Source organism: Entamoeba invadens, assembly GCF_000330505.1.
Source record: "Entamoeba invadens IP1 unplaced genomic scaffold scaff_1105074726325, whole genome shotgun sequence".
NCBI classification, from domain to species: domain Eukaryota; phylum Evosea; order Mastigamoebida; family Endamoebidae; genus Entamoeba; species Entamoeba invadens.
In genome coordinates, this window is record NW_004443763.1 from 48904 (window position 1) to 64241 (window position 15338).

Genomic DNA, 15338 nt, shown 5'->3' on the forward strand with positions numbered 1-15338 from the left:
CAGCCACTGGACGTCATTTTGGCTAACACAAAGAACAAACAACAAGATGTGAGAAGAGCAAAATTCGGAAGCAATTGTTTGAAGTGTGGCACAGACTCAAAATGTTTCTCTTGATAAATTCAATTTGGTTAAGAAAGAACAACTTTTGCATGAAATACAATTGTTGTCTGTGGGAAATACAAATCAGTTATTGAATGTATCATGTGAACAACTGATAATCTCCACTCAGACAAAACTCACAAAAAAAGATTGTTCAGAAGCGTATTTTGCAAAGTAAAGGGGTTTAATACTTGTCTTGAGAATAACAAAACATGTGCAATGAAGAAATCAAGTGAACTGTTCGCAAAGACGATGCTTTGATTATTGAAGATACCAAAAGTTTTACAAATTTGACTGATTGTCAAGAGTATGTTGCACCAAAAATGATAGAAGAAGGAACCAAATGAAGCGTGTTAAAGTGTGAAATAGATTCTCCAATGTTAACAACACAAAATGCGATAAGTGTAAAGAGAATTTTTATTTCAAAAAACACTTACAATACGCCTTGAAAACAAGGTGACATTGGGTGTGAAGTTTGTATGAACAAAAGTGGGTTAATTGGAATTTTGGTTGTAGCTTTGGTATTTGTCTTGATGATCACATTTTAAGTAACTTTTTGGTTGATTTTGTGTTTAAATCCGTATTTAAAACAACAGATATATTGGTTACATATTTTTATTGTTCAAATGAGTTGTACTAATATAATTTGTTATTATTAAATTGATTTAGTTTAATTTATTAACATCTAATCAATACTTATCAAACAAATATTTATTATTTATTATGATAATTTTGTTAAATAATTATTAACTATTTGATTGATATTATATTTTATAGTAAATTAATTATTTAATATATATTTTTAAAATAAAACCCATAGATATATAGATATGGAAACTTTTATATAGATAAGGCAATGGATAAATGGGAATTAGACCGTACGACTAGGATCATTCTTAGAGTATGTCACTTTCTATTCAAAAAATAGAATTCACAAAATAGTATGAAGACTTTCATCACTTCAGTGTCAAAGGGAGATACACAGCAATGCACGATGAACTGCTTGTTGAGGGGTCGAGTGCGTGCACAACACTCTGAGATGAGAGGCACTGAAGTTTGTCTGATTATTTTTTGTTTATTTTAATTATATATTATTATAATTAAAAGTATATTTTTAAAAAAATTAAATATGATAAAATAACAATAACAATAAGAAACAATCAAATCAAATCGAATGACAATCAGATAAAAGCAAATTGTGAACGTATTTCAAAATGTGTTGGATTCTTTCCTTTTGGTTTCTTGTTCTTGAGATTTTGATATGACCATCGTTTCTGTCTCTTATCATCTTGCTTGTTCAGTGTGATGTATGTGACTGTTTTGACTGCCTTCTTATGTAAAGGCGTGTTGTGCTTTGTTGCAACGTATTCAAACATTTCCAAGTGGAACACCATGCTTGCTGATGACTGTTTTGACATCAGTTTCCTTTTATACAACGTGACACGTCAACACCTTCCATTTGTCAAGACTCAATTCAAATTTTGAGTCTTGACAACTGATATTAATACAACAATACTTCCATTTGAAAACATAATATATATTTATAATAATGTCAACATAAAAAAGAGGAAAAATCAGTGAATTAGTTTCTGCACCATTTTAAGAATCTCCTTAAGAAATTCAGAACTGCCAGGCGCCTTTTTCACGACGTTCTGGTTTTGGAAGGAGACTAATGTGGGAAATGATGCATTTGAGTATTCGGCAGCATAATCCATTGCTGTAGTCGCATCAACTTCAAAAAACTTGAGATTTGTGTGTTCATAAACAAGTTTGTCCATTATTGGCGCACTTGCACACTCTGGAATATAACAATAACTTTTTTGTTGTATTAATTGTTTCTTTAACTTCTGCAACATTGGTTGTGTAGGTCATTGGCATGTTTTGATTCTATGTAATGTATTTTAGTTTTTAAATATACATCAAAATTTTCAATACACAATTTTCAGTGACCAGATGTTGCAATAACTTTGTAGCTATTCAAATACGTTATTTATTAATTATAAAAACAAATTGTTTCTTTCTTTAATCATGCAGTTTCATTTGAAAAATATAATTTGTATGATTTTCAATAATATATCAACTAAAAATGTATTGAGAATAAGTTGTTTTCTTTGTATTCTATTCAAAACATTCACTTTATCAACAGCAAATTTAATTGAGTTTAATAAAAAATTAAGTATATCAAAATTGACACTAATATACCACAACTGAGTTTAACTCTTTTGAAAAAAAATAATTATAAAATATAATAAAAATGTCAAAAAGGTGCAAATAATCCATTTTAGATTTTGGAAAAAGAATCAAAAAAGTTTCAATCGTTTGTATGTTTATAAATTCATTATTTAAAGCCGTTGTCAGTCAATTCTACGAACTTTTGACTAATTTTGCTTTTTGGCCAAATAAATTTATTGATTCTATCCATCCAAAGACAATTTGTCTTGTTGTGCTTTTTTAAGTAAAAAAATATTTTTATTGTTAAAACACAACATTTACTAATTTCGAAATCCTTTTTTGAACCCCTTAAATACACAAACATTTATTTTTCATAAAGGTGAAATACAACACGAAAGGCATAAAACCACAACCATTAGGTATAAGGAATTAAAAAAATAAACATTTTTATGAACAAAATTGTCCAAAATTTTAATTTCATTTTCTACCCATTTTTTCATTATCTCAAAATCATTATAATCATTATAATCAATTGTTTTTATTATGTTTAAAAATTTGGGAACACTTTTCAGTTTAAGAAATACAACCAAAATAATGTACTTTCCACTTTTGGTAATTGTCATATTGATAAATATTCAACTTTTCTTCTTTGTACTTTGCAACAGATACATATTGATCCCTTTTATTATATTTAATGTAACAAAGGACGTATTAAAATTATATCCAATGTTGTCAATATACTCGATTTCAACAACTTCGATTTTATTGGAAATATTTTTAATTTACATCAAATTTTCTAAACGTTTTTTATATATTTTGATTTATGGTGATTTTTGATAAAAATGTGAGTTTATATTCAAAACGACATTCCAAATCTCTTGATTCCATAGACTTGTTTCTGCTATTCAAGTTCTTCAATAATAGATGTTTTTAACCAATCAAAATAAAAGGTATATTAAAAAACATATTTTTATCATTTTTATTGAAGGATTTTATATTTTATTTTCGATTGAATATACAAGTGAGAGGTTTTACTGTATATATGATGAATCTTAACAAGCTTTATTTAATTTCTTAATAATAAAGGTGTAAAATCTACTTTTAAAATTTAAGTCTTTACATGGAAAACGGTTATTAATATAAAAAATAACATTATCAAATATAAATTATTAATTTATGAAATTAAAAAAGTGCAACAAATAATTATAACAAGAAAAATAAAAAACATTAACTTGAAAACTAATCTCTGTATAATTCGTTGATTTGTTTTTGCATTTTTTCGGTTCTTTTTGTTGCAAAATCGTCAATTTTTTCTTGGCACACACCATCGTCTATTCCACTGTGTAAAGCAACTTCATCGTCTATTTTCACAACCAATTTTGTGACTTGATCGAAAGTTGGTCTTTCACTTCCTTCCTGTTTCCAACATGACTGGATGAGTCCTGCATAGTCAGTTGGTATGTTTTTGTCAAGAATTAATCTTTTCCCTTTCTCTACATGGTCTTTGATTTCAAATATTGATTTGAGTTCTTTGTAGGGCTCTTCTTGATAATAAATTTCCCACGCAGTAATTCCATATGAATAGACATCTCCAGAGTACGTGTATTCATCTCTGAATGTTTCTGGCGCAGCATAGACGGGAGTCCCAAGTCCTTTGTCTTCTCTCTTTTTCATTGTCTTTTTGACAAATCTTGAGGTACCAAAGTCCGTGATTTTGACTGAACACACTGAATGTGGGTCCAATGAATTGACCAACAAATTGTCTGGTTTTAAGTCCAAGTGCATAATTCTGTTTTCATGTAAAAATTGCATTCCCTTTGATGTATCAAACAACATGCGGACTTTTAACTTGTAAGGCAGTTTTAAATAGTCTTGTCTCTCCTTTCTGAGATATTCACCCAATGATCCCAGTACAAAGAATTGGATGACCATCGAGACTTGTGGTACGTAAGTCACTGCTCCCATGTAATTTGCAATAAACGGATTGCGTAGTTTACTCATGATATCACATTCAGACTCAACTTCCTTTTTCAGTTCTTTCATCTCTTCGTCAGACAGACTCTCCCATCTAAACTGTTTAATAGCGACGGGAACACTACGATAATTGCCGATATACACTTTACCCATCGCACCTTCTGCAATTGGAGTTTCAGACATATTCAATTCATCCATATCTAAATGGACTGTGTTCATTGCGTCTGTGGTTATCACAAAATTTTCGTAATGCCGTCTTTTCACGTTTTTACACAAAATAGCCATCTTCTTCTTGTCATCTTCAGTCCAATTATCAAAGCTTTTGTTCTTTAAAAGATCGGCGATGGAACTTAATGTACTTTTGGAATGTGCAAACCAGACTGAATATGGTATTCTTAAATCTCTGATTCTCGTTGTGCAATGGATTGTCATATAACAAGTCATGGTATATGTTGATGCCATTCGTGGGCGGATATACAGAACTTGTGGCTCAAAATAAAACGTGTATTTTGGAGAGTTAGTAGTGTGGAATATTACCATCATCCACTTGTTTTTCGATAAATTTTTAACATCAATTTTTTCGAATCTCGTGTCATTAATAGAAGTAAGTTTAGTCTCATTTCCAAAATCAAGTCGAGTTGGGTTGATATAATATCTCGAAAATTTACTTCCGGTTGATTTTGTTGCTCCGTTAATATAGAAGTGATAAATTGGTTGTTGTGTTTTGTATATATTGATATCGATTTTCTTGTACTTTAATAAGAAGATAACAACAAACAAAAGTACACCCAAAATAACAACAAATGCGACCGTGGAACCTAAGACAATCCCAATTATAGCCCCACTGCCCAAAACTTTCTTTCTACAACTCAATTCATCATCTGGATTTGTCTCATAACCTTCAGGACATTGACACGTGATATTGCAATTTACACCACCATCACACTCTTCTTTTCTGATAAATTTACCATTTGTATTATAGTAATCATCAATATTATTATTACCACAAAGATTACTTACACAGATTCCAGAATTAGATGTGTAATTCAGAGACTTTTGACAGGTACAACCACTATCGCAACCTTCACTGTTTCTTATACATTCATCCCCATTTCCGAGTTTACCTTTTGCACATTCAGAAGTCACACACAGATGATTAGAAGATGTTTTGCCATTATTACAGTTGCAATATTGGTCACAGTCTCTTGAGCCAAAGTAACATAAATTGGCATTATCTGTGATTTGCCACTTGTTTTGATAATAACACAACAAATGACAGTCATCACCTCCATAACCTTCCTTACAAACACATTTTCCCTCAGTTAGATCACACCTCCCAAAACCACTCTCCTCATTGCAATCATTTGGACATATTATCGATAACGTCATTGTTATTTCTGCTCTGTAATCTTCAGAAAGGAATGAAAAATATCTCTTTTTACCATCACCCTGAACTTTAATATATACTCCATTTGGTTGACCTACTTCCCCCTCCTTTTCTCTTTGTTCAATTGAAGTCAATTTCTTGCCAGAAATAAGTCTAACACAAGACCGCTTTGAGAATTCGCCATTTTCGTCATATTCAAGTTCTAATTCGTTCATGTAAACAATACGATTGTCATCCCTTGTATCAATAAAAACTGAACCCCTTCCTTCGTATTGTAAGGTGAACAAAACTGCTTTCATAAAAACATTTTGCATACAAGCTGAATTGGTGAAAAACCCAATTTGTTCAAAAGGAATTTCAATCTTTTTCTTCTTGGTCAAATCAATAGATAGTTCATTGAAATGTTCTTGAGTAATTGCAAAATTGGGTTCCATTTGAAGTCCGTCTATCTCTTCAATCAAAAGAGAAAATGTAAATTTCTTTGTAAACCCGGTGATATGTGCAAAGAAATAATAAATCTGTTTATCCTTTGCATCCAGTCCGTTATTCTTTCTAACTGGAAACATTCCCATGTTCTCCGTGACTGATTTATTCAAAAAGAAGTGAACGTAACAATAAGGAGTAAAAGAGTAATATGGAGAATTGGAACCATCAACATAGAGATCAACTGGAACTTCTGTATTGTCTGTCTTTTTTATTCTAATTCGAAAATGGTCTTTAGTCATCTCATTTGAGTCAAATTTAAACCATTTACCCATTCGATATTTTTGTCTGTAATAACAAAATGAATAATCAACAAGTCCTGTATCTTTTATAGTGTATGTAGTTGTCTCATTCAAATGAAGTATATCAAAAAATTCATCTGTCGGAAGCCATGTGGATAACGGATTCATAGCTACTTTTCTACCAAATTTGTGGCAATTCATGTCCTCGTCTATTATATAAACAGGACTAGAATCATCGTTCAAGTCAGTTGCACTACAATGAGCACATGTGTTATCATTATCATATGATTCTTCACAAGAAGTTTTACATGTGTAATTAGCAAGACATGAAGAAGAACATCCTGGAGAACACGACAATTGAGTAGAATTGGTTGTTCTAGCTATTAATACGATAATCAAGGTCAATAAGTGGTTGTTTAACATGTTTTGAATAATAAATAAGTTGGTGGGTTTAAATGAAGATAAAACATAGACTTCAATTGATTTTAATAATTCCAAAACAAAGAAAAAAACGTTAAGATAAGTGCCTACTGGGTTTAGGTTCTATTTTTCATAGACTTCGAGACTATATTAGGTATTTTTATAGATAAAAAACGTTTTTAGAGTATTTAACTTTTTTAAAAAAAATTGTTTTACTTGTTAAAACTTCGACGATTTAAGTTTAGTTCGTGAAAATTTTATTTATGGTGGTATAAAAACTGTGATTGTTTATTTATTAAACTTATTTTCATTATTTAAGCGTTAATTTTTTGAAAACATCTTATTTAAATGGTGTAAATACAACAATAAACGGTTAATCTATGTTTGACAACGAAAGTGTTGGATTAAACTGTATCGTATTTTTTTTAATAAAAACACATTTCAAAAAATAGATTTCCTTAATTTTAAAAACACAAAATTTTAGTGACTTTTGTATCAAATTTGAAATGTTTTTTGAACTAATAATTATATAATAATTACTTGATAATCCAATTCATTTTTCGGTATCCAAAATACAGAAATAGTATAACTTCCTCCAATTTTTTATTTAAAAATTATTTAAATGTAACTTGAAAAAGTTTCTGAATTTTTTTATAATAAATTAAATAATATATTATTTTATATTATTAACTTTTGTTTAAAGTAAATTGAGATAAATTTAAGAACTTGTATTTAGAACGGAAAGTATTTAAAAAATACTTTCCATTAAAAAATGGAAGTTATTAACCCCCAATAGTTTTACGCGTTGTCATTTTTTAATCAAATTGGAAACAAAATACTTATCAATATTTAATGGGTTTTTAATAATAATTCAAAATTCAAAATAAAATAATAAAATTGAAATTGTTTTATTATTAAAAATAAAAATAAAAATATTTTAAAAATGTTGTACGCTTTTATTTTTTTGATAATTCCCCACAAAAAATACAAAAGACATTTGCCGTTTTTTCATATGTTATAAATTTTTAAATTGAAATCATCCCCTACAAATTGTAATTGTAAGAAAATTATTAAAAGATTATTTTTAATTCAAATGTTAATTGTCAGTGTTTTTTATAGTTTTCATCAAACAAGTAATTTTTAATTATATGTTTTTCCTTTTAAATATTACAATTAAATAGTAAATAAAAATATTATTATACTATAAAACTGTAAACTTGCTACATACATACAAAACATATATTTGTTAGTTTCATCAAAACAATAATTATTGTTTTATGAAAAGTTTTATTGTTTTTTTTATAATTAAGTTTTTGTTATTTTAACTGAAATGTAATTTTCAAAGTAAACCAAAAAAATAATAGCAAAACGCTTTTGCAATTTCATTTTTTTTTAATTTGCCAACTTCATACTGATACTTTAAAAAGATTTATTCAAAAGAAATCGTAATAAAATTGATTTGAGTTATTTAAATGAACCCAGGTAATTAAAAAAATATCAAATACATTGTTATTGATTAAATTATTTAAATTGACAAAGTTTTACGTTTAAATAGCTTTTATATTTTTAAACCTTGACAATAAATCTATATTTCGAGTAAGCTCATTTGTTTGGTATTAAACGTTTTTAACAAAAAAATACCAAACCACTTCAACATAAGCAGTTTTTAATTTAACATTTAATAACTTTTAATATATACCTTTTTCCAATTTATTACAGTAGAAATTCTATCGGTGTGTGATTCCAACCGTGTGTGACTCTATCGGTGTGTGGTTTTGACCAATCAAAAGTGACCTACACACCGATGAAATATAACGATTTCCCACATATTTGGCACAAAAACCCGCAAAAATAATGTCAATTGCAAATTTGTTTTTATTTTAAAAGAGTAAAGACTTGGTAATAAAAACTTAAAAAGAGAAAAATTATCAAACAAAAATAAATTCAAAAAAGATAAGAAAAGAAAAGCAGAAAATGCTCCTCTCAAAATATTAAACTTTAAATGATAATAAAAAATGCACCGACTTTCACACCAATCACAAGAGCACGCTTGTGATTGGTGTGATGACAGAATTGATACCACAAAAACTTAACAATTTCAGCAAGGAAGTCACAGATATTTTCGACACATGCAGACAACCAGCATGGCGTGCTCATCCAAGTCTTTGAGGGCGAGGCATCTATGACATCACATTGCAACCTGCTTGGAAAGTTTGGGTTGTTTGGTATCTTATTAGCACCATGTGGAGTCTCACAGTTGAAATCGCATTCGACACAAATGCAAATGGGATTCTGAATGTGTCGGCTGAAAACGAGACAACAGGAAAGAAGACTCTCAAAGGAACAGGTGGACAAGATGGTTGCAGACGCAAAAGAGTTCAAGGCAAAGGACGACAAGATGATGACTTTTGAGGCTAAAAATCGACACTAACTTGCTACCGTGTAATAACACAGTGAACAAGCAAATTTTTTCAAGGTTATAACAAAAGACAATGCAGCAATCGAGGCTGATGTCAAAGACGTACTTGAGTTGTAAATTGACAAAAACCAATCCGCACCAAAAGTCCATGTGTTTATACAAAAACATGATGCGTTGTTCTTTTTCTAAACAATTAAACGATTTAAAAATTCACAATATTATTTTATGTTTACACGTGTCGCGTTTTTTATCAAAAAAACGAAAAATATATTTTGTCATTTTTCTTGATTGTGAATTGTTTTGCAAATTTCATTATTTTTTAGTTTTTTTGCCAGAAATTAAAAAAGAAAAGAAAAAAAAATTACACACCTTGGGAAAACCATTTTCATGACTCCACACACCGACAGAATTTTTACTGTATTCAACAATTGATAATTCATGATATACCATTATTTAAAATAATTAAATATCAACAATATAATTATGATAAATGATAAATTCAGTAATCAACGTGTGCAATATAATTAATTGTATGTATATTCATTAAATTAAAAGATATTAATTAAATACATTCATTTTTTTAAAACTAATTGTTAAATTATAAAAATTTTATATATACAGTCAAAGGCGTTTATTTGTCGTGAATCCAGCAGAAAAACGTATTTATTTGTTGTAAATGAGTGAATTTTGTAGAAAATTCTTTTTAATATTGAAATTTATTTTTTATAAAAAATTTTATTTTCAATTCATTTAAAGTTACAGGTTTGGGAATAAAATATTGAATTGTCGTACACCAAAATGATTGGCCAGTTGTGCGACAATTAAGCAAGTTCGACAATTACAATTACGACAAATAGACGCCTTTGACTGTATATTAATTAAAACCTTAACGATTAAAGTAAAAAATACAATAAAAGTTTTTGTCTGTATCATATCATAAAAAACTCTCAAATGCACACAAATTATGTTCTAAAAATTTTTTTTATTCTTATATTAAATTACTTTATTAAAAATATAATATTCGAAATTACTAATAATACAAGAACAAAAACATTAGTTCTATAAATACACCTTCTTATTTACTAATGAATAAGTCAAGCAATTCATCACATTTATGTGTTTTATTGTATTTAAAGATAGCCTCAATCTCTATAATCGATGGACGTTGAACTTGACTCATTAATTACACAACTTACAGCTTTTAAAGCCTCGCTATCTACACAATGGAAACCCTCTTATGAATATTATGTAGACAACACAACCCTTCCACGAAATCAAAGAATAGCTGCCGCAGAAAACTACATAAAATCGTCTTCATATATGGGGTTGTTTGCAGCACAAATTCAACAAGTTAAAAACAGTCTCAATCGATTTAATAGACTTCTTGACGCCTCAACATTTAATGACAAAGACCCCAAATATACTACTGTGGTCTATTTACTCAACAAATTGTACGACGAGGAATACAACGAAAGTGTTAGAAACCTTCAGCAAATGTTAATGTCACAACGGATCAATGGAATTCAGTACGACCAAAAGATGAAGGAAATCAGTGCTTATTTGTCTTCACGAAAAACATCCCTTTCAGATTTGTTTGTTACTAATAAGCCAAACACAATGTTTCCAATAAATGATGAGGAAATTGCTGTACTCGAAGAGTTTACAACACGCAAAATAAGTTCAGTTTTATTTGATAGTGATAAGGAAGACTGGAGTAAAAACTCGTCCATTTTCCACGACAAAATTTACAGAAACAACATGCTCTGTTTCCTCGTAGAAGATGACAGAAACAATAAATTTGGAGGAGTTATGTACGACACAGTGATCGACGGAAATGGGTGGACGAGAAGTTCCTCTGCTTTTATTTTTAGTCTTATTCGAAAAGGTATTTTAAAACCAAAAAAGTTTGTTATAAGACAAAGTAGAGGATTCGATTTTGAAGATAGAGATATACCTGAAGAAGGGGCTTTTGTTTTGCATCGACAACAACACGAATTCTTGTTTGGATTTGGTGGAGGGTGTGACTTTGAAGTCTCTAAAAAAGGAGAAAAGAGTAGTAGATGTATCCCTGGAACGTACATAGCACAACTTGGCGATTTAATGGATGACAAATATTTTAATACCAAAAGAGTGCTTGTCTTTAAATTGAATTAATTTTTTTAATTCAAAATTATTTGCATTTAAGTTTTTGGTGTTTTAATTTGTTTATTTGTATTAAAAATATTTTTATAAAATTTTTAATTAAAAAACAAAATTTTTAAATAATTTTAAACTTTTTTATAATACTATATATTATAGTTAATTTATTATTGTAATTATATATTAATTGTATTAATTATTGTTTTTACTATTTTAATAGTTTCAAATTAATTCAATAGAAATAATAATTATTAATAAATAAATAGTTATATAAATATATTATTGTAATTAATTAAAATCAAACCATAATTAAACTAATAATTATTAATAAAAATTGAACTCCTATTTGTATAATAAATATATATATAAATATATTAAAAGAATAGAACCTACTTGTTTTTATCTTTTCAATACTTTGAAGGTGATTTGAATGCTATTTTTCTTGTTCCAGATTTCTTAAATTAACAAATAGATAATGAGTATCGATCCATATGTTCTTCTCAAATCGGATGTTGCCGATTTCACAAATATATTCGAGTCTTTAGTCTCTGCTTTAGACGTCCACACCAAAACACCGAAACTTGTATTCCCAACTCAACAACAACACATCGAAACTACAAAAACCACTGATGAACTTATTTCACAGTTTTACGAACTAATAAAAACCGAAGAAATTTCAGAAACAAATTGTGTGAAATTTTCTCGAGCGATTAATCAAGCCATAGCGGCTTTAGATGACTTCAAAAGTCTATTAATTCTTTTAAAAAGGAAATGTGAAGATGACGGCAAAGAGATTTTGAATTTCAGAAACACGACTTTAGATCTGATCATCGAAAAAGAACGCCAGCGCTGTGAAGAAGAATCCAAAAAGAACACAACGCGAAAAGCTCGCCTACGCGACAAATTCGAAGACAAAGAATTTCAAATCAAAGCTTTAAAAAAGTCCTCGATCTTCCCAATCGTCTCGAATTCATCGAAAATTGAAAAAGTCGATAATTGCGACGACGAAGAAACTCTCGAGATCCCAAACGACGACACACAAATTGAAAAACTCGAAAATTCGACAATCTCAACTCAACCAACAAAGTCAAATTTAGTCAACCGACTGACGCGTTCAAATTCGACAAAATCGAAAATTGAAAAAGTCGAAATTCCAATCGTCTCACCTCAACCAACAAAGTCGGATGTCATCAACAAACTCACCCGTTCTAAATTGCCAAAATCGACAAAGTCTAAAATCGACAAAGTCGCAATTTTGAAACCCAAAGAATCACAACGAAAGTCAAATAGTTCAAAAGCTCCCGTTGTCGTCGAAGAGGTATCTGACAGCTCCGATATTGAAGTCACAGGCGATGAGTTGTCGTCCCAATTCAAAGAAAAAGACAAAATGAGACGAAAAAGAAGAATTGAACGCGATGAAAAGACTTCAAATAACACACAAACGGTTTCGTCAAATGTTTCAACGTCGTCGACTGATGACAATCCAAACGCCCAATCCGACGACTCCGAGACGGTTTCGGCGTCTTCGAAATTGAAAAAGTCGAAATTGAAAAAGTCGAGTCGAAATTTTGGAAAGTCGAAAAAGTCGAAATTGAAGAAAAAAGTTGAACAAGTCGAATTATTGGAAGACCGATTTGTCGAGTTACTCGCCGAAGAAGACAAAACTCAATTCACTGCTCTGACCGGTCTGAAGGTGTACGAGTGTCTGTACGACTACCCGAAATACGCGTCGTCTATTGTCTCACATAAATTCATCGACTCCATTCAACTGACGAACGGATTTGTCATCTTCGTGAAGGCGGAAAGTTCACTCTTTGGAGTCGCAGTCTTCGCAGACATCAACAAAACAAATGAGTACTGCGAAGACAAAGAAGCGTTCCTCTTCATGTTAAATAAACACGGGAAACACGAGCCAAGAATGTTCGAGGTCGACTTGAAGGAAAATGCGTTTTTGTTGGGGAGATTCCACGGGTTCAAGTTCTTCGAGGCTGGTGAAGGAGATTTGAAGGTCTGGAGAAAACGCCCGGGAAATGAAATGGTCGTCCAATGCATCAAAAACGCGTATCAGTATAACGAGGAAGATCTGTCGATCTTTGGGAATGAAGCGAAGGAAAGAATCCCTGTCGACCGATTTGCAGTGTATTCATTAATGTGATTGGGTTTTACATGTTTTTTTCAATGGTTCTAAATTTTAAATTACATTAAATCTTGAAGTAATCGTAATTAAAATGAGGATGGTATTGTTAATTTTTTCATAACAAAGTTATATAAATTAAAACATATTGTTGAATATTAATTATATTTTAAAATATAATCAAAATGATGCTTATTTAAATATATTTGAGATTTTTTTATTTAGTTGAATATTGACAATTCACTTTGTATGTTTGGATAATTGGTTGTATAACTATTAAATATTGATAATAAAAAAATATTACAAGAACATCTTCTTTTATTATATATATATATATAAATTAATAAAATTAAATTGTGTTTAAATTTATTAAATATAAAACTTAATTCAAGTGTCTGATAATTTTGTTTTTATCAAATTTATATTTTTTTATTTCGAGTTTATCAAAAAACGTTATTCTCTGTTTTTGGTAAAAATAAGTCAGATAAAATACCTGATGTTATTCATAATATAATCATTGTTTTATTATAATGCCCCAATTTTTATGGTTTCTATACACAATCTTGTTTTTTATATCATCATTTGGGTATATATCAATAAAAATAACAACATTAGCTTTTGGTTCGACCTTTTATGACAAACACTACATAAGTGTGATATTTTATAAACCATTGAATTTATCATTTATTACATTTTATAATATGTGAATATATCTTATTGTTCGAACATATTAATTAAAACAAAATATTGGATAACTCCGACCCCACCTCTCTGAGAGATGGGGAGATACAGTATTCACTTTCTAGGTGCACAAAATATAGAAATATTAAAGAAGACATTTCTCAAACATTTTATGTACATCTATTAGGTTTTTAATTTTAACTAATATAACGAATAAGTTTGAAATATAAAAATTATGGGTTTTAATATTTTATTTTTTATTATAAATAAATTAATATGTAATAGTATTGTATTTAATACATAATATATAAATTGACGCAACTACTTTTAATTGAATTTTATTGTTGATATAATTATTATTTTCAAATTGTTTGTAAATAACAAATAAAATAAAACAACACAAATTATTCAATTCGTATTTTACCAACTTCTATTGCTGGATTTCCTTCAACGATTGTATTTTCTGGTACATTTTTTGTCACAACACTACCTGCCTTTATTACTGAGTTTTTTCCGATAACAATACCTGGCAAAATGACCGAATTAGATTCTATAAGAACATTGTCATTAACAACAATTGGTAACGAATAAAGATAATAAGCTTTTCTAATCATTGGATCTGTTGGGTGGGAAGTCGCCATAATTGTGACATTTGATTCGATTATCACATGTTTACCAATTGTGACTATATTTCCATCGAGAATTGTGAAATTTGGACCTGCAGTTGTGTAATCTCCAATTTCAATGTATTTACCATAGTCGCAATAAAATGGTGGAATAAATGTGACATTCTCTCCACATTGTTTCAAAATTGTTTTCAATATTTCAACACGACGTTCTGAGTCGATAGTGGAATTGAAGGTCATTGTCTTTTTGTTACACGAATACATATCCTCAAGTAAATAAGGAGCTGAAGTGTCATAAAGTTTACACTGTCTCATATAATCACATTCATTTGGATGTGTCTCAGTCATTTTAACCAATTGAACACAGTTTATTGTTCAATTTATTCAAACACGTTTTTTGTTATGAAACCAAATAACAACTTCTAACACACAAAATCACTATTAAAATCTATAATAATTACATTTATTAATAATATAAATTTAAAAATAGTTATTGACATAAGGTAATAAATTTATTATCAAAAATAAGTCAAACTTCAATTGTCAAACTATTTTTTTAAGT

At 29.2% G+C, this 15338-nt stretch overlaps 4 protein-coding genes across 4 annotated transcripts; 2 read left to right on the forward strand and 2 right to left on the reverse strand.

Moving 5' to 3' along the window:
• Positions 1–3510: 3510 nt before the first annotated feature.
• On the reverse strand, positions 3511–6780 carry EIN_340290 (serine-threonine protein kinase, putative; the record flags this gene model as incomplete). Its single annotated transcript, XM_004261434.1, has 1 exon — positions 3511–6780. One exon carries the CDS (start codon positions 6778–6780, stop codon positions 3511–3513), a length of 3270 nt encoding a protein of 1089 aa, XP_004261482.1.
• A 3574-nt stretch (positions 6781–10354) lies between these two features.
• On the forward strand, positions 10355–11350 carry EIN_340300 (hypothetical protein; the record flags this gene model as incomplete). Its single annotated transcript, XM_004261435.1, has 1 exon — positions 10355–11350. One exon carries the CDS (start codon positions 10355–10357, stop codon positions 11348–11350), a length of 996 nt encoding a protein of 331 aa, XP_004261483.1.
• A 460-nt stretch (positions 11351–11810) lies between these two features.
• EIN_340310 (hypothetical protein) lies at positions 11811–13490 on the forward strand (the record flags this gene model as incomplete). The annotated part of the gene is made up of 1 exon (XM_004261436.1): positions 11811–13490. One exon carries the CDS (start codon positions 11811–11813, stop codon positions 13488–13490), a length of 1680 nt encoding a protein of 559 aa, XP_004261484.1.
• Positions 13491–14554: 1064 nt separating this feature from the next.
• EIN_340320 (hypothetical protein) lies at positions 14555–15124 on the reverse strand (the record flags this gene model as incomplete). The annotated part of the gene is made up of 1 exon (XM_004261437.1): positions 14555–15124. The coding sequence occupies one exon, from the start codon at positions 15122–15124 to the stop codon at positions 14555–14557; it is 570 nt and encodes a 189-aa protein (XP_004261485.1).
• Positions 15125–15338: the final 214 nt, after the last annotated feature.